Below are 20,749 nucleotides of genomic sequence, written 5' to 3'. Positions count from 1 at the left end.
TCTGCCCCAAATTTAACAAGTTTGATAAGAGTCCTGTCCTGAACACATCTACATGCCCGTATTCGGTTATAGTCATAGTGCCACCTGCTGGCAACAGGAAGTGACATGTTTAACACTGTAATGGACTCATAGCAACACAGTAAAATATTGCTAAACATGCTAAACATGTTAGAAATATGCTCAAACATGCTAGCAGCACTTACTAAGTGCTAAAGCATGCTATTAATGCCATTAAACAGGAAGTTGTTGTAACTCGTGCATACGATGTCCGATCTGCCCCAAACTTCACACGTTTTCGAGTCCTGGCCTGAACACATCTAAAGGCCAATATTCAGTTAAAATGATAGCGTCACCTGCTGCCAACAGGAAATGACTTGTTTCACACTAACTTAAACATGCAATGTCCGATCTACCCCAAACATCACGTTTGATAAGAGTCCTGGCCTGAACATGTCTCAAGGCCAACATTAATTTATAATCATAGCGCCACCAGCTGGCAGCAGGACATTTTGCACATATAAATGACTTTGACATATTCCTCCTATATTTACCACTTTAAAAGCATATTGCCCGCTGTTCGCTGATTTCCTAAAGCCACCGGGTGGCGGTGAGCCCGGGTGCGAGGGCCCTTTCATCGCTGCTTGCAGCTTTCATTTATGTTTTGTTCTTTCAATTTTTTACCTCTTTGTTCACTTTCATTTTTGTTTTTTTAAATACTTTTTTATTAAATTCCAATCATTTGTTTGTTCTTTCGCCCACTTTGTTTTGTTTGTTTGATCTTTGATGGTTTTGTTTTTCTTTTGGTTTGTTTGTTTTGTCTTTTGTTTGTCGAGTTTAATTTGTTTGTTCTTTTTGCTTTGTTTTGTTTGTTTATCCCTCTTTTGTTTTATCTACTTTCTCCAATATGCATTACATCATCTTCTGTATTTTTCTTGTAATTTCCTGCTCTTTTGGCAGTAAAAGGTCTCATCAGTCTTTATGAAAGCCAGCAGGAGTCATTCTAAACTATCAATACCTGAGTAGAGGATTACGTTTTCTGCTTAGCTGCCATACTGCACACAGCGGTGTGCTACTAAAGTAGGATTATCTGTGAAAGTAAAAAGAAAGCAAAGACATTAAAAGAGACGTCGGGGGAAAATGAGACTATATGCAACTGACCAAACATCACAGGCACACAGAGAAGCACACACACTTTGTGTAATTGAACATCACACAAAGCACGCTACCTAGCATGCAAACTACTTCAGTGTTAAATTAACACTTTCTCAAGCAAAAATATCCACGCTGGCTGGGATGTGGCCTTACGGTTTGTGACACTTCCCTCTCTTGTTCCTCCATCACTTACTGTTCCTTACAGACAAATGACCACTTTAACATGAAACCAAAATAAAGTTCTCAAACATTAAACGCATTACAATCAAATATGGATATTCTATCTGCTGCCAGTTCTTACGTTTCTATCATTCTGTCATCAGTACCTGTCTCAGCTGACAAAAAACCGTCTTTAGTATCGGTTCCAGCTGAGGACAAATTTCAAGACGAACTTGAAATCAATTTGCCATCAAATTTTCATGCGTGCCCCGCTCCCTCTGTGGCATTTTAATTACCACCACCCTAGACCATGGGTGCAGAGGATATTGACACTTAGCACCGTACAATAAACTTCACTGGCAAAGCCTGCCTGATAGCTGCACTAAACTAGAATAACAAGGAATATAGGTGGACGTCACAAGTGCGATTGCGTGAAACGTGTGCACGTGTGTGTGTGTATAGCAGGCACCTTCCATGAATACACAAAATGGTGTCCAATTATTTTTTTCTAAGCAAAAGAAGGACAAATCCCAGGGTGTTGCTGCTTTTCAGCTGTGAGTGCAATTATATATGTTAAATAAACTGTTTCAAGCAGAGATCCTGAACTTCTCGTCTGTGTCCAACAGAAACAGATCTTTTTTTCTCTCTCTGTTTACAGATTTTGTCTATTTAATTTAGATCATTTCTGAAATTTGAAATTCTGAAAGTAATAAATAAATAAATGCATACATACATGCATTTAGGAAAATACTTATAGAAAACAAATCTCAAAAATTTAGTCTATAAAATAAAAAAAATGTGTTGAAAAATGTGCCTTTTTTTGTATTGTATTTATGGAATCAGTTGTAATCCTAAACATAGGAGGATGCAGTAGTGAAAACAGACATAGACAAATAAAGGTGAAAAGACAGGGAAGACAAATAGATTTCCCTTCATTGCTGATCTATGGGCCATAATGTGTCCATTTCTGCACACACTATTATGACTACAGGCTGCCATTATCAGAACAGATATACTGGCATTACTGTATCGGCACACACTTCATCCAATATGCATCCAATGAGTGTAAACACAGACCAGATCTTTCATTTATGGTTGAAATGTGTCAGAAGTATGACGAACTGGAATCGCAAAAATAACTGTTATCAAACAGGTTTCCTGAAAAAGGGCTGTATATATTCTGTACTAACTAAAATAAATAAATAAATAAAAACATATAATGAAATGAATTATAGGAACATAAATATCTAATTAAAATCGATTATGCACCAAAGCAAAAAAATAAATAAAAAAATAAATATTTAACACCAAATAAGGGAAAAGGTGAAAATTTCAGAGGATAAATATTATAAACAAAACGCTAAAAATGTACAAAATCAATTCATATTTCTCAGCCATTTTTGCATAATTTAAGCAGAGATGTGAGTTTTAGTATGGTAGCGGAGTAACACTGGTGTAGTCCATCACAGTAACTATGGCCATCACTCTGAAGTACTGCACTCTCTTTAGGGTTTAAAATCCCAAGCAAGAAGAAATTACTTCTGAACATCTGAACAGCGAGGACGGGCCACTCAGGATCCTGTTATCATAGACGGCAAAATTACTGTCTTGAACTGACCAGTGCACACACGTCTGCCTTAGGAAGAGCCCTTCATGAAGGCATTCAGCGGCTCGCTTTCATTCACAAGCACTAGAAAAGCGTCTCCTTCCCGCAGTGCCCTTCAAGGGCACACAAACTCTGTTTGGAATTCACCCTTTGTCTCCACTTTCAACAGTAACCTATTATTTTAGCTTTTTCCTTTGAATAAGTGTCTCTCAATTAGATATTTTGATGCAGTGAGATTCAGATTTTAATTCTACTGTCTTTAATGTCTTTCTCTGTATTTTTATTCTCACTCGCTCTCTAAAGAGAGCTTCACGTCCAGTTTATCCACAGCAGAAAGAACCACAAACTATAACTGAATGGTGGATTTAATGAGGAAGCATTTAAGCGTCAGGAAGTAGCCTGAACCAAAATCTTTGGAGGACTGTATGAAGGGAAAAACAAAAATATATAAAACTTCAGGAAACATGAGATTTTAACCATTTATTACAAGAAAAGGTTACTTTTTAAAAAATATGTATTTATTATTTTATCAATTAATTGTTATAATATCTTACTTAAAAATAAGCACTAAACAATTAATAATATTTTAAACATTTGGAGGACTGTATGAAGGGAAAAACAAAAATATATAAAACTTCAGGAAACATGAGATTTTAACCATTTATTACAAGAAAAGGTTACTTTTTAAAAAATATGTATTTATTATTTTATCAATTAATTGTTATAATATCTTACTTAAAAATAAGCACTAAACAATTAAGAATATTTTAAACATATTTTAGCTATTTTCTGGTTCATATTTCTTTCTTTTTAGGACAGCGTTGTGTGTTGACAGGGCTTCAGTTAACCCATCATGCCCCCTACTGTTCAAAACCGGCACTAAGTTCATGCATGTATTCTTATTTGAGTGTCTTGAAGCAATTATCAAACATATTTAAATATAAATAATACTCATGTTCCAAACAATCAATAAAAAGAGAGTAAAAAAAAAATTATAAAAATCACAGACACCTATTGCTCTCCAAATAAAAATGCATTTTTAGATAAGAAAGAAAGCCTGAAATGTGCAAATGAAATATATTTTGGCATCAAAAGCCTCTAGAAAATAAGAGGTGCAAAAAATGAAAGTGTTTGTGTGTATATTCTGCTTTGATGATTTCACTCTCTCCCTCTGGAGATGTTGGCATCCTTCCTGGCACGATTGCTCAGACACATGCGGGTGTTTGGCACGACCCTGCCCTGAATCACGGCCGGCCCGTGCCATCTGACCGCGGGCCGCCACACAGACACATGGGCGCAGCGAGGGGGGCGGGGGTGCATCTGCTTGAACCCCAGGAGACGGAGGGCCCGAACTCTCGCTGGAAACGACCCCTCGTGCGCCTTCACCTTGAGAAAGCACTGACCTCCCGGCAGCCCACAGCTATTGCATTAGAGAGAGGGGCATCAGTCACCATCTAAACTCACACTCCGCCGCTCGCTATCCTTAAATAGCGGGAGGGAAATCGTGCAGAAAAATCACATGAAATGTCTTAGGAAGGAATCTAGTGCTCAACTTTTCCCTTCAATTAAACAACTTTCCTAAAATCTCAAAAGTCAAACTATGATGGCTTTGATCTCCGCAGCCAGAGAGAAGATTTGCTTTTAAAAGTTCTGCTAACAGTTTAAACGGTGTATGGGATAATTCAAAAGTCATTTCAAATTGATTCCAATCACAGTACTGGTTTGGAATAATTATGATTTTTTTTCTTTATGTTTTTGAAAGAAGTCTCTTCTGCTCATCGAGGCTATAGTTATTAAATTCAAAATACAGTAAAAAAAGTAATACTGTGAAACATTAGTACAATTTAAAATAACAATTTACTACTTTAATATATTTGAAACTTGTATTCCTGTGATGCAAAGCTGAATTTTCAATGTCACATGTTCCTTCAGGAATCCTTGTACCTTAATATGCTGACTTTCTGCTCACAAAAATATGTATGTTTATAATCGGTTTTGAAAGTTTTTGCTGGTTAATGTTATAAAGTACTATTTTAAAGTTTGGGGTCAGAAAGGAAGGAAGGAAGAAAAAGAAAGAAAGAAAGTACTTTTATTCAACAAGGACACATTTAATTGATTAAAAGTGACCGTAAAGATATTTATTATTTTACTAAATATTTATGTTTAAATAAAAGCTGATCATCAAGGAATCTTGTAATACAATACAAATATATATCAAGGTTTCCACAAAAGTAATAAGGTGTTAATAATAAGAACCATTAATAATAATTGAGCACCAGTAACAATTAAAAACAACAACAACAAAAAATGAGCAGCAAATCAGCTTAAGATGATTTCTGGATTCTAGGATCATGTGATACTGGAGACTGAAGTAATGGCTGCAAAACAAAACACAACAAAACAAAACACACCAAAAAACACAACAAAACAAAACACAACGAAACACAACAAAACAAAACACAACAAAACACAATGAAACACAACAAAACAAAACAAAACAAAAAACACAACGAAACACAACAAAACAAAACAAAAAACACAACGAAACACAACAAAACAAAACACAACACAACGAAACAAAACACAACAAAACAAAACACAACACAACAACACACAACTAAACAAAACAAAACAAAAAACAAAACACAACGAAACACAACAAAACAAAACACAACAAAACAAAAAACAAAACACAACTAAACACACAACAAAACAAAACACAACGAAACAACGAAACACAACACAACAAAACACAACTAAACACAACAAAACAAAACAAAACAAACGAAACAAACAAAACACAACAAAACAAAACACAACGAAACACAACACAACGAAACACAACAAAACACAACACAACACAACAAAACACAACTAAACAAAACAAAACAAAACAAAAAACACAACAAAACAAAACACAACAAAACAAAACACAACGAAACACAATAAAACACAACACAACAAAACACAACTAAACAAAACAAAACAAAACAAAACACAACACAACAAAACAACACAACAAAACAAAACACAACGAAACACAACAAAACAAAACACAACGAAACACAACAAAACACAACAAAACAACAAAACAAAACAACACAACACAACACAACAAAACAAAACACAACGAAACACAACGAAACACAACACAACGAAACAAAACAAAACAAAACAAAACACAACGAAACACAACACAACAAAACAAAACACAACGAAACAAAACAAAACAAAACTGGCACGGCACAAAAATTCTATTAGAATTTGAAGAATAGTTCATATTGAAAAAAATATTGATATTAATAGATAGATATTAATCTATTAAGGACAACCATCTCCCAGTTGTTTACATTATGCACAGTTAGCATTATGTAAACAAAACACAATGAAACACAACAAAACAAAACAAAACAAAACACAATGAAACACAACAAAACAAAAAACAACAAAACACAATGAAACACAACAAAACAAAACAAAAAACACAACGAAACACAACAAAACAAAACTCAACAAAACAAAACAAAACACAACAAAACACAACGAAACACAACGAAACACAACACAACAAAACACAACTAAACAAAACAAAACAAAAAAACAAAACACAACAAAACAAAACACAACGAAACACAACACAAAACAAAACAAAACAAAAAACACAACGAAACGAAACACAACAAAAAACAAAACAAAACGAAACACAACGAAACAAAACACAACGAAACACAACAAAACAAAACACAACGAAACACAACACAACAAAATACAACTAAACAAAACAAAACACAACGAAACACAACAAAACACAACAAAACACAACAAAACACAACAAAACACAACAAAACACAACAAAACACAACAAAACACAACAAAACACAACAAAACACAACAAAACACAACAAAACACAACGAAACACAACAAAACACAACAAAACACAACAAAACACAACGAAACACAACAAAACAAAACAAAACACAACGAAACACAACAAAACACAACAAAACACAACGAAACACAACACAACAAAACAAAACACAACGAAACACAACAAAACACAACACAACAAAACACAACGAAACAAAACAAAACAAAACAAAACAAAACACAACGAAACGAAACACAACGAAACAAAACACAACAAAACACAACAAAACAAAACAAAACAAAACACAATGAAACACAACAAAACAAAACACAACAAAACAAAAAACAAAACACAACTAAACACACAACAAAACAAAACACAACGAAACAACGAAACACAACACAACAAAACACAACTAAACACAACAAAACAAAACAAAACACAACACAACAAAACAACACAACAAAACAAAACACAACGAAACACAACAAAACAAAACACAACGAAACACAACAAAACACAACAAAACAACAAAACAAAACAACACAACACAACACAACAAAACAAAACACAACGAAACACAACGAAACACAACACAACGAAACAAAACAAAACACAACTAAACACGTTGTGGAAACGAAACGAAACAATAAATACATACATAAACTGATTTTTTTTTCTCACAAAAGAGAGCTTTTTAAATAATTAATGAAATAAGCAGCTTACACGGTTTTTAATTGACTTTGGACTAGGTAATGTTCTTCTGTATTTGGGAATAAAGGATTCCTGAAAGTGCTCTCTCTCTCTCTCTCTCTCTCGCTCTCTCTCTCTCTCTCTCTTTTTCTCTGGAGAGGTCACTCACACGAAGCTTCAAAAGAACATTTTGTTTGTTCAATACCAGAAACATCAATGACATTCCCTGATCATTAATTTCCGATCCAATCCGAGCATAATGTATGGACATGGAGTGGCCTGTTCATGTCCAATAAAAGCTTTTCTTTACCACTTTATCTGATACATCCTCAAAGATCCACAACACAAAATATTAATGACCTCTGTCCCTGAAAGAGCCATTTCTCATGGAGACAGGGAGAACTGAAGACTGGCCACGTGCAGCAAAACCTGCGCACACAGTCAAGCTCAGTTTACAGAAAGAACTGAAGTGAGACACTGGGGAACAGACACATGGTGGCAGAGCTATATTAAACGGCTTTGGATACGAGACATTCACTCGTACATAAGACTGTTCAAACACAATCTCAGAAGCCATTCAGAACAAGGAACCGACTGATGCAAATTGTAAACAAAAAAAGTTCTCTAAAAATTGCAGGTGCAGATGCAAAAATCAATTTATTTATTTGATTTATTGTTTTGTTGTGTTTAGTTTACATTTAGCTTATGTAAAGACAAGACAAGACAAAAAAAATAGTTTTTTCTTTTTGTTTAGCTTTCTTGTTTTCTTTTGTTTTTATTTTCTTATTTTGTTATCTTGATTTGTTTAGTTTTCTTGTTTTATTTTTGTTGTTTTGTTTTCTTACTGTTCCCATTTTGTTTGCTTGTTTGTTTTTGTGTGTGTGTTGTGCTTTATTTTGGTTTCGTTCGTTTTTCCTTCTTTGTTTTTGTTTTGTTTTTCTTATTTAATGTTACATTTTTTGTTTCCTTTTTCCCAGATTATTTTTTTGTGTGTGTGTGTTTTGTGTTTGTTTCGATCGTTTTAAGTATAATCTAGTCTAGAGGTTTCGTTGTTGCTGTTGTTTTTTTGTGGTTCAAATCAAGTTTGGTTCAAATAATTATTTTTAATTAACCAATTAAAATGGCAGCTGAAATTGATCTGTAATAATCACCATGCACCTTTGTTGAATTATTTACAAGCAAATTAGACAGAAACCAGTAAACAGAACTCTACAATTATCTTCTCAAAAAATAGTTCTCATTAAATAAATCATATGCAATAAAATGTAATGCAATATTTGTGAGTAATGTGCTGTTACATTAGCTATATACAGTATACATGTACACATATGCACCACTAAATAAATACAAACTAATGATTATGAAATAGCTGATAGTCTAGTCAAGTTAGTTATTGAACAACTAGTTACAGACTCCTAGTAAGAAATCATAATTAACTATAGAAAACAACATAACATTTATGCCTATAGAAAAACAACACAAGTCTTTGGAATGTCCCCATTCATATAGTGTGCAACTGTGTGTTTGTGTGTGTTTAACCCATGTCTAACAGTAAGCGAACAGCACATGAATAGGTATGAATGCAGCTAATCATGTTTAAGTGTAAAGCCCAATCAATGCATGAATACATTAAGCAGGTGTAGTGGAGCAGGTTGGGTGGCCGCTGTAAGATGCATTGCACAGATGATTGGTCACAACGAGCCACGGAAACACGATCAATAGCAGATATAGTGTGTAAACCCAAGAGGAATGGCAAACACCAATGAGGCGGAGTGAATTTGTTTCACTTTCTCTGTATTGGCTGTGCCCTACACACAATATGGAGATCTGTTTTTTTTATTATTATTATTATTATTTATCTGGAGAAGACAGAAAGGTAGGGTCTTTTCATGAAAAACGTTTTATGATGTAATGTGCTCATTAACATATGTGCGCCCACATTTACACATCTAAACACCTAGATGATGAATGACAGTTTAAGCTGTTTACAAAGGTCATTTGCATATAGAATTCTGTTGTAATAGATTATAATTGTTTTATTTATTATTAATAATAATAATAATAATTTAAATGTCACTGTAACAATGTGCCTTGGAAGATGATATTTTAATGGATTAATGAGGAAGCAAAAATATGAATAACAAAAGTTATTACCAGCCAATTTTTTTTTTATAAATTAAAAAGAAGCCAAAAAAGAGCGTAGAGATGTCAGACATAGAGTATACATATTTCAAAATGGGCAAAAAAAGTAAAAAAGTAAGACAAACAAGAGAAAAGCTAATTAAATTAAATTAAACAATAAAAATGTACAAAAAAAGAAGCCAAAATAAACATCCAGAAGTTAGATAAGCTTAAGATAAAATAGATATGTTGCAAAGTGGGCAGTAACTAACTAATTAACTAACTAACTAACCAAATAGAAACAATTAATTAAAAAGACATGCATAGATATGTTAGATATAGGGTTTTCAAACAAAAAAACTAAACAAACAAACAAAATCATTAGGATTATTTAAATTTCACTGTAACAATATGCCTTGGAAGAAGACATTTTAGTACATTCATGAGAAGGCAAAATGTGTATCACAAGAGTTTGGCTGATCACATCATTCACTTTTTATGGAATAGTTAATTTCGAGTTCTCTTTTTTTATGTTTGAACAATGTTTAAAGTGACTTTTTTTAAATAGTCCTACGTGAACCCCTAAATGAACAATTTTTTTATATATTTTCTGACTGCCACTGATAAGTATGAAAGATGCGCTTCACATTTAACATATCAGAAGGTTTAAGCTTGATTCTGTTCAGCAAAATGCACTCGATATTTCCAGCTCTCTCGATGGTTGTTTATTCAGGTCTTATTTGAGCACTCTGGAGGTCAAAGGTCAGCTCAGTGATTCATGCACGAATAAGTGTGTCGACCAAACAGCATTAGATCACTTACAGTGACCTTTGTCCCCTCGCCATTACAATGAGAATTATGTAAAGTGATAATGCACATTAAAAGCATTCTGCTCTACAACGTGATTTGGCTCTTTAAAGCGAGCAGCTAGCTGGAAAACAGAGCTGTTACCTCTGATGTTTGGACCCTTTAATATTTATTCAACTGAGCTTAAAGCTTTTAAAAACAGAGTGTCAGTAAATCAGTGTTGATTTTTGATACCGATTGTTTGAAGAGAGTCTGCACAGTATGTTTGTGTTTTGTCTGCATTACAATTCACAGTGTTCCGAACTGTTTTTAACAAAAAGGGTTCGGTAGCCAAACGTGTGTATATAAATGTGTGTGTTTGTCACAGTTATTGTAGTGCAAAACTAAGACTGAGAGTGAAATTAAATCTATTTATTTAGATAAAAACAAACAAACAAAAAACTTAAACTACATAAAAACAAAAACAATGGTTGAATAACAAACCAAAATAAAAAATAAAATAAATTGAATAAAATCAAAAAGAAGCTAAAAATAGAAATGCATAGATGGATGATGGATGGATGGATGGATGGATGGATGGATGGATAGATAGATAGAGAGAGGGATGGATGGATGGATAGATAGATAGATAGATAGATAGATAGATAGATAGATAGATAGATAGATAGGCCAAAAAAAAAACATGCGTAAGATGTCAGATATGTATAGGGTAGATATGCTTTCAAGTGGGCAAACAAAACAGAACACCACCACAAAACAAAACAAACAAGAACTAAAAACCAAACCAAAATCACTGGGTGTGCTAATGGTCTGTTAATACACAAAGTACAAGCTGTTATACACGCTGATCTTGCAATATTCCTGTTCACATGTACATTTGTTTGTCTTGCATGCAGAAATCTGACAGGAAGTGGCCCTTTCCTCAACCATGAATCTGCTTTCGTTCCCGTGGTCAAATACATTAGTGAATCTTAGTCTCAAAGCCCGCATCAGTCCAACAAAAACACAATCCGAGCTGAAATCCTCAGTTCTGATGCTCTCGGGGTGCAGAGGTGTTTCCAAGCAGGCAGAGCCGGTCATTACCGATGTGAGATGCATGGATCTGCAGATGTATGGAGCTGATACCTTTCCCGATCATCCCTAACCTCCTCATCCCACTTTTCCTCCAGAGAGCTGCTTACATGCTTTGAAAATAATTAGCAGTGGGAGAGTTATTGAGTGAGTGGCTGTGTTTAAGTTAAACTGATGAAATGGAGGTGTGTGTGCGGACGGCGAGTGTGTGTATAAGTATGCGCCCATGGGTCAAAGGTTAATCCCTATTGATTCAGCAGCAGTCTGCATACAGCACCGCTGGGAGACAGCCGCCTCTGTTGGCAATCAACTAGCACAAATACATGATAAATCTTACTGTCTGCGGCCACTGATCAGCACAGGCAAAGCACAGCCGCTACAGACAGAGACTCCGGTAAACAGCCATCAGACCCGCAGAAGCAAAAGCTACCCGTCAACTCCATCTGCTTCCATCCAGGCTAAAGAACCGTCAGCATTAACTAGCGTGTGTGAGAATGTGACATAAGGTGTGCAAGTGTTCATGTGTGGTCTCCATCTGACATTAACACTTGCTGAGCGCCAAACGCAAGCAAAATTGGCTTTGATGAGCAAACAAAACGGTGCCGGCCAGTTTGTTTGTGACTTTTAAGGTATTTAAAGATACATTTAAATTTAAAGATATTTGTTAAAAATAACAACATTATGACACGTTTTTGTTTCGCTATTTATTTATTTATTGTTTGTTTTATTTCCTTATTTATTTTTATTTTTGTTGCTTCATGTTTTGTTTTTCGTATTGTTTTTTTGATGTATTGTTGTGGCATGTTTGTGTTGTTATTTGTGTTTTGTAATTTTATGACCTACATTTTTTTGTTTTGTCTTCTGTTTTGGTGTTGTTTTACATTTTGCTTGTGTTTTGTATTATGACCTACGCTTTGTTTTGTTTCATTTTCTATTGTTTCATGTTGGTTTTCTTTTTTCTTTTCTTTTTTGTGTTTTGGTTTTCCTGTTTTCAAATTTTTTTTTGTTTTGTTTTTTTGTTTGTTTTTTGTTTTATGTGTGTGTGTTTTAGCTGGTTTGTTCTTTTGTTGTTTGCATTTTGTAATTATTTATGACCTGTGTTTTGTTTTGTTTCTCTGTTTTGTTTCTTTTTTGTTTATTTGTTTTGCTTTCTTTTTAGTTTAGTTTAGTTTTGTGTGTGTGTTTTCAGCTGGTTTGTTCTTTGTTGTATTTTCTAATTATATGTGACTTGTGTTTGTTTTGTTTCTCCGTTTTGTTTTTGTTTTTTTTGTTTATTTATTTGAATATTTATTTATTCGATGTTTGTTGTGTTTTGCTTTTTAGTTTAGATTTGTGTGTGTGTGAGAGAGAGAGAGAGAGAGAGAGAGTGTGTGTCTGAGTGTCTAGTTCTGTTTTGTTTTATTGCTGTAAATCAATGCAAATCACTAATTTTTAATGCATTTTATTGCTCACCCAGTCAAATAAAACAAAAACCTAACTTTAAATATGAGTTATAATAATAGTGATACTTGACTTGGCAAACAAAAGCAGTTTTGTTGATAATAAAAGTGTTTAAATGTATTTCTTTAATTTTCACAATTTGTCCGTCATTGGCAGATAACTGAAAGTACTGTTTCAGTACTAAGTTGATTTCAGTACTGAAAGGAACATGCTATAAACACGTCATCATCTGACCGATGGGTGATCAATGTCAATGTCAAAGAAACAGGAACATCAATCTTCTGTAATATTATCAGCCTTATTTTGTCGAATAATTTCTAATTAACAATTACTCTCCCTTGTTATGAGGTGAACACACTCATGGATATTTAATAACCAGTGTCGAATAAAGTGGAGGGGTCACCGAAGGTCGCAGGTTCTCATTACCCCGTCTGGAAAGAGTTCAGATGATCATTACAAACGAAATTAAGTGGTTACTTATTCACACAGAGCCAAACAAATGAGAGTAACCTGACAACACACAAAAGCCAATTAGAAAAATATTAATAGCAGCTTTGATAAAGCCATCTATAGGCTATTAGATAGTCAATGTGAAAAATACACAACTGGATTTGTGATGAAACGGCTCAGAATTTAATTTCAGGCCCAACGGTGTCTCTTTGGGACGGTTGGAGAAACATAATGTAATAATGTTTGCCAAATCAATAATAATTCTTCGTTTTTCCCTCTTAATCTTTTCACCTCTCTGCTTTTCCCCCCTCAATATCATTCTGTCTCCCCTTTCTCTTCGTTTTATTTTCTGTTCTCCATTCACTACCCTCTTCCTCCGTTTTAACTCTCATTCGCTCTGTCCCATTCCCTCCCTCTCTAATCCGATCATGCAGGGAATAAGTGTATGCACCATGAACACATTTAATTTTCCCAGTTGGTTTTCAGCAGGCCTAGAGGTGTGCTTTAATAAGGATCAATGGCACTTTATCTAGGACAGGACCCACTTCACAGCATGCAAATTAAACACCAACACTTACAGAAGAAAGGGGGAAAAAAGGAAAAGAAATGGATTTAATTAAAAAAATGTAGAACCACAGGCTCTGGGAATTCAATTAAAGGATTTATGCAAAGGTTGGCTAGCTTTTGGTGTTGCAGTTACTGTTTGTATAATGAGCTTTTCATATTAAAAATCAATAGGTAATCTAGGGTGGAAGATCAACTGCTTACGTACATTTTTGAAATCAATTTGAAAAATAGTCCATCAGCCACATATCACAAAAAACAGGCCTCTATCAGGGTAGATATGGATCTGGAAGCCTGATTTTAGGGGAAGCAGTTGGGAATTCTGGGAAAAGGGGTGTTTTGAGAGGGGTTGGGGTTGGGGTTGCAAAGATGCCAGGTTTGAGAACCAAATAGGTTTGAGCCATATTTTTTTAAAGAAACCAAACATTGTGATTGTCGAGGTCATCGTCTAATCATTAGCACGTGTGCTCCAACACATTCATGAGGACAAAATTTCATGCCACTCATGCAAATTTAATCTCTTATGGAGCATAATTCATGTCATGACAGAATTACCAAATTTATGACTTTCCAACTTTCCGTAAAATGGTTGACCCTTATGAACATTCTGAAGCAGAGTTGTCATTACACTGTAATTACAGACTGTAATTGCATTATTAACATTACAATAAATCCAACATGACATGAACATTGCATTAATACTACTCCCCTTCTATTCATCTAATTTCCTGCAATCTCTTCATTATACTTTGAATAAAAATGGCAAGGCCAACAACATGATGCAGCCCATAGTGAACCATCTCTGGCCAAAGCAAATAAGAGGCCCCTGAAGAATTAATCGAAGCGACAGAATCCTCTCAAACATCATCAATGCACGTCACTGGAAGTCATCGTCTCATTCTGCTAGCATTCATGTGCTAGATCTGATGGTCTTCAGATGAACACGGAATTAGCTCAGCGCACTCAGATGAATGGGCCGCCATGTGACTTTGACTGGGGGTCAAAACGGAATGACATGACAGCTCCTGGGCTCGCCTGAATGCTGCCTGCCTGCCTCTGATTGGTCCTTTATCGATTCCGACACATTCCTGGCCACATCGGCTGATCAAGCAATAAACTATTTGCTCAGTTTCCTACTGCACAACGAGTCGCTCGCTCCAAAGAGCTGCAAGCGTATGTACGTGTGTGGATGCCTCTAGACCCACACTTTATTTTAATTAAATGGTGTGTCTTGGTAGACTATAATCCTGGTAATAGGATTGAGTTGAGACACACGTCAATACAAGCAAATGGGATTGTGTGCTTTTAGGTCTCAGATTGTCTTCCAGGCTCATAATAGGTAATGTAGGGGGAGGTGAGAGAGATGGAGAGAGAATGGAGAAACATCAATCCAACATATCACTCAATTAGATTAAAGATTAAAGTCTATTTAAGGTCTGATGTTCAGTTCTAACCAGAGAGTTATGCAGGATGAGACGTTGTGCTGTTTACATGCATAGTTCACACAGTCGGCTGCTCTGAACCTACTGTTCCAACGTTGGATCCAATTTACCTGCAGAAGGGCTGCAAAAGAGCATTCCTATGAGGTGTAATGTCTGATGGGCCATTTGTTGGAGTTCATCTGGGCCTGTGGTCCTGGGTCCGCTTGAAAACTGGGGTCTGAGGTAAGTTCATGTGGACCCCAGAACAGTTCAAAGCAATCTGGCAGAAGTTAAGCACTACTGATAATGGATGTCTCAATGCTGCATGTCTTGTGCAGCAGATACACCTGTCAGCTGTTCTTTAGAAACAAGGGGACAAAATCATGAAAAGAGACCGGAAAGTCCGAAAGAGGTGGAATAAACACTTGTTCGGACAAAGCAAAGCAATGTGAAAACTGTCGGGAAACGGTCATTAGCTCATTAGTAGAGACTCCATAACCTGAAATGGGTTTATCAGACAAAGGAGATATGCAAAATGTTCAGTGTTGGGGCGGCTCTAGGAACATGCTTGAGAACCACTGATCTAAAAGTATTTCCCAACCCTGCTTTTGTAAACTTTTGATAAGTTCCTGTAAATTTACCAGAATTTTTTTTTTATACCAGGTTTGAAACACTGTTCTAGATCAGATTTCCAAACCCTGCTTCTGGAGGCACCCCAACACCACATATTTCCGAACTCTTCTTAATCAAACACACCTGGATCAACTCGTCAGCTCAGTAGATACTCCAAGATCTGAATTAAATGTGTCTGGTTGAAAAGAAATTGCACAATTCCAGCAATTTTCCAGAAACTTTCTAGAATTTTTGGAAACTTTCAAGGATTTTTTTTTTTACTCTCTGAAAATGTTGGAAATTTTTGGTAAGTTTCTGGAAATTTACCAGATTTTTTTTTGCCCCACTTGCAACCCTAAAGGAGACCTATTAAATGTGTGGTTCTGGAAGCCTCCAGGACAGGTTTGAAAAACTCTGATCTAGAACAATGTTTTTCTAAACCCTGTTCCTGGAGGAACCCCAACTCCACATATTTCCGAACTCTTCTTAATCAACTCATCAGGGGTGCATTTCTCAAAAGCAACTATGGTCGCAAGTTCCGTCGTTACCAATAGATTTCATTGGAACTAACTACCATAGTTAGCTAACGATGCTTTTGGGAATCGCACCCCAGTTCAGTAGATACTCCAAAACCTGTATTAGATGTGTCCGATAAAGGAGACTAGGGTTGCAAAGCGATGGTTCCAGTTCCTGGAAATTTACCAGATTTTTCCCCACCCCTTTGCAACCCTCAAGGAGACATACAAAATGTGTGGTTCTGGGGGGTCTCCAGGACAGGTCTAAAAAAATCTGATCTAGAACAATGTTTCCAACCCTGTTCCTGGAAGCACCCCAACACCACGTATTTCCAAACTCTTCCAAATCAAACACACCTGGATCAACTCATCAGCTCAGAAGATACTCCAAGACCTGTATTGAATGTGTCTGATAAAGGAGACTAGGGCTGCAAAGGGATGGAACATTTCTGGTAATATTTGGAAACATTCCAGGATTTTTTGGAAACTTTCTGGAAAATTTGGGACAATTTCGGAAACTTTTGGTAAGTTCCTGGAAATTTACCAGATTTTTTTGCCCCACCCATTTGCAACCCTCAAGAAGACCTAACAAAATGTGTGGTTCTGGGGGGTCTCCAGGACAGGTCTAAAAAACTCTGATCTAGAACAGTGTTTCCAAACTCTTGCTAGTCAAACACACCTGGATCAACTAGCTCTTTATTAGAGACTCCAAGATATGAAATGGGTGGGTCAGATAAGCGAGACTGTGTACTGTTGGGGTGCCTGAAGTTAGTGTTGGGAAACACTGATCAGGGAAAAACCCTTGAAAAAGAACAGGGATATTGTCAGATATATCCACAGGGTGAAAGTGGTTTTAGTGGCCATTAGATTTGATATACAAGTGGATCGTTCCAGGCCGATCGCTCCAGTAGAAGACAGCATAGCAGCCTGTAGCGGAAAACATTCCGGCAGGCTGAGTGAAACGGTTCTCTTCTCAACCTGCAGGCCCTAATCACCAATTATGAGCCATTAGGGCTGCTGGCAGCTCATTGTGTCCCGCCGCAGCGGAAGGGGCTCTGGGTGTAGACCTCTGCCCCACTTCGCTCCGCTCCACTGAGCGCCTGTCAGCCCCGGTTGTGCCGCTGCCGTGATAGGACCCATGTACAGGCAGATAACAACACCTGACCTTACAACCGGTTACCGAGGGACACTCGCCACGCCAACAGGGCTCATCGCAGCGCGACAGCAGTAGGATAAATCTGAGCCACTCGGGGTGACGAGACTTCATTAGAGAAGAGAAAGAGAGAATGGGTAATGCCTCTGTAGTGTACTAATGGAAGCAGAGTCCTCGTTAGCCGAGTGTGAGGAAAGATCCATCAGCAGCATCTCCTCCTTTCGCTCGGCTTACAAGGGGACCGAGAGCGAGAGAGATTTAGACTCCCATAAGGAAGCACTGGCAGCAGTCTCGCAGCAGGCTGGCTAAATTATCTCACAGGCGAGAGGCGAGACACTTGCCAAAGCACAGAGGAACTTGTTAAAGTCCCCCTTTTAGAGCAAACCGTCGACTAATGTATGACTATTGGGCCATGGTCAAAAGTTCAGGCCCTGCATATGTAAAAAGGTAGCGGAGCACCTGAGGCAGAATCCTGGGGAAAATAATTGAGCTAAACTGCTGAAAACGCGCCGGACTGGATCCCAATGAAGCGGGGGAAGGTGGGGTGCTGATTGGGCGGCTGTGATTTTCCCGGCAGCTTCATGTCCCAAAGCATCAAGCAGCTATTAGATGCCACAATACCCAGCCGTCTAAGAAATGTCAAACCAAACATGCTAAAACAGCTGTTTGACTACACAAATGAAAAGGTTACAGAGGCTTCGGGGACCTACAGTACTTCACATAAAACCACATAGGAAGTATCAAAAATGACCTTTTTTTGACATTGAGCAAAAATGTCTAACGCACATAAAGCATTAGAGATCTAATAAAAACAAAATTTCTTGGAAAAGTAACAACATTTGTTTACGGAAATTAGTAATTGGGGAATTTTTGGATTTGGATTTCTGAGCAAGTAACGTCAATTGCAGTGTTTTGTTGTTTCTAAACCTATTTTAGTAAGTCATTGTATTAAATTCAATGCTACTACAATACAGTATATTTTAGTTGCAAATTACTTTCTCATCAAAATGATTCCAATGGCAGAGTGTTTAGAAGGTTACTTTGGAAATGGAATAGGTTACAGATTACAGGTTACCCTATTTAAAATGTAATAAGTACTGTAACTATTTCAATTGTTTTATTAAAGCAATGTAACTAATTACATTGGATTTCCTTTTTGATTACTTTTCTAAATTTCTAGTGAATGTATTCAACTGTTAATCATTTTTACTGCTTTTCAACTGTAAATCATCAACACTGATTACTGTCAGACTTTCAAAATCACTTAAATTAAAATTATAATAATTTAATTTGAAAGCACAATCACCACAAAATGTAATTACACATTTTTTCTCAGTAACTGTAACACATTAGTTACATTTATTTTGTAATTAAATTACATAATTCCATTACATGTAACTAGTTACTCCGCAACACTGCTGGCAGATTTGACAAATTTGGTTGGTTATAAATTGTATCCTAAATTGTACATTAAAATCCTCAGTGGTGAGTTTAGTCAATGCAATGATCCATTTTATCCCTGCTTCTCGCTGACAGGACGTCTGTATGCCAGGATAGATCAGTACCGTCATTCTGCTCAGCACAAGAGACCACTTGATTATTATGAAGAGAAAATGACTCCACTCTTATCGAAGCTAAACACATCTGGAGATCAGCATGGGCCTAATGTACAACTGCAGGCCACAAAGAGAGCAAGAGAGATGCATGGCAGAACATATCTGATGTACCGATTATAGATGAACACAGTCGTGAGAGTTACAGTCAGATATCAGTCCTGCCTCTTTCCCAATGAATTTTTATCAACTCAGCAAAACTGAAAATTATCTACACATTACAAGATGAGATGATGATATTCGGTTTTATGAATTACACTGCAACATCCTCTGCATTTTAAAATGGCATCTGCCATCTTATTGTTATTTTGTTTTAATCTCAATGAGTTAAACAAATAACAATGATAATAAATCGATTAATTAATTATTATTGTGATGCATCTATGCATTAAACTAAATGGAAGTGTCCCACTCAGATGCAATAAAACAGCAAAATAAGAGGTTTTATTCTAGATTTGCGCAGTTATAAATCACCTACAGCTTCTTGGAGAAGACAAAGGTGTTTTCCTGAGCTTGGGTGTAATATCGTTCCAGGCTCTTCCTGTCAACATTCTGCAGAGCTTTGCAACCTTGAACAATTTCCCAGCATCCCATATGAGACTGCAAGCAATTAAAACGATACCATCTTCATAGCCTCATAACCAATAAATAAAATAACAGCACTGTTTCGTGTTAAGTTCACTAATTTTTGAGGGGTTTCAGAAAAGGGATAGAGAGGCACATTAACACCTTGGTAAGAACTGGGGTTTTCTTATCTTAAGTGTCATATGCACGGTTTTCAATTTATGGAGAAAATAATTACTATTTTGATTAATATTAATACTACTACTACTACTAATAATAATAATAATAGCAGCTTAGGATAATATATTATATAATAATATAATAATATATTATATAATAAAATAAAGAAATAAAGAAAGAAAGAAAGATTATTAACTTGTGAAAATGTAACCAGAGAGTATCTATTAGAGATCTATTTAAATAATTTAATATCTATAAAAAAATTATATCGATATGATATCTAGATCTATTTTAAATATATAGAGAGAAAAAAATTACTATAACAGATAAAGAAATAATAAACTAATAATGTATAAAGATAAATAAACTAAAAATTATGTATATAATAAGAAAAATAATAGTAATGATAATGATGATAATAATAATAATAAAAATAATAATTATAATAATAATAATTTATGACAGTGAATTTAATTCATAATATTTATTTATTTATTTACTTACATTTTATTTCATTTTATTTTTAAAATACTTGTAAAAATGTAACCATAGAGTGAAATTTATTAAAAATCTGGAATGATATTATTGGAAAATTTGCAAACTGAATCGTAATTTGTTGCCTTACAAGCACTGGTATTTTCTTCAGTAAACAAAAAATGTCTAAAATGTCGGTTCTTCTTTACATGCTCAAAACTATAAAATGTCAAACATGGTCTCATCAACAGACAACAGGCAAAGGACAAAAAAAAAAAAAAATCC

At 35.6% G+C, this 20,749-nt stretch overlaps 1 protein-coding gene across 3 annotated transcripts in view; it reads right to left on the bottom strand.

Moving 5' to 3' along the window:
* Positions 1 to 20,749, bottom strand: part of LOC107669551 (WW domain-containing oxidoreductase-like) — a 265,566-nt gene that overhangs the window by 153,100 nt on the left and 91,717 nt on the right. The window contains exon 8 of one of the 3 annotated variants that reach the window (XM_016461831.1): positions 11,034 to 11,591. The exons of the other annotated variants lie outside the window; for them this stretch is intronic. Within the exon in view, the coding sequence (XP_016317317.1) occupies positions 11,487 to 11,591 (105 nt within the window). The 3' untranslated portion in view covers positions 11,034 to 11,486. Of the gene's footprint in view, positions 1 to 11,033; positions 11,592 to 20,749 lie in introns of those variants that run through there. 3 annotated transcript variants of the gene reach the window in all.

This window comes from Sinocyclocheilus anshuiensis, unplaced genomic scaffold (genome assembly GCF_001515605.1).
Source record: "Sinocyclocheilus anshuiensis isolate Anshui unplaced genomic scaffold, SAMN03320099.WGS_v1.1 scaffold580, whole genome shotgun sequence".
NCBI lineage: Eukaryota > Metazoa > Chordata > Actinopteri > Cypriniformes > Cyprinidae > Sinocyclocheilus > Sinocyclocheilus anshuiensis.
The sequence above is the reverse complement of the archived record's forward strand: the minus strand, read 5'-3'. Positions and strand labels throughout refer to the sequence as shown.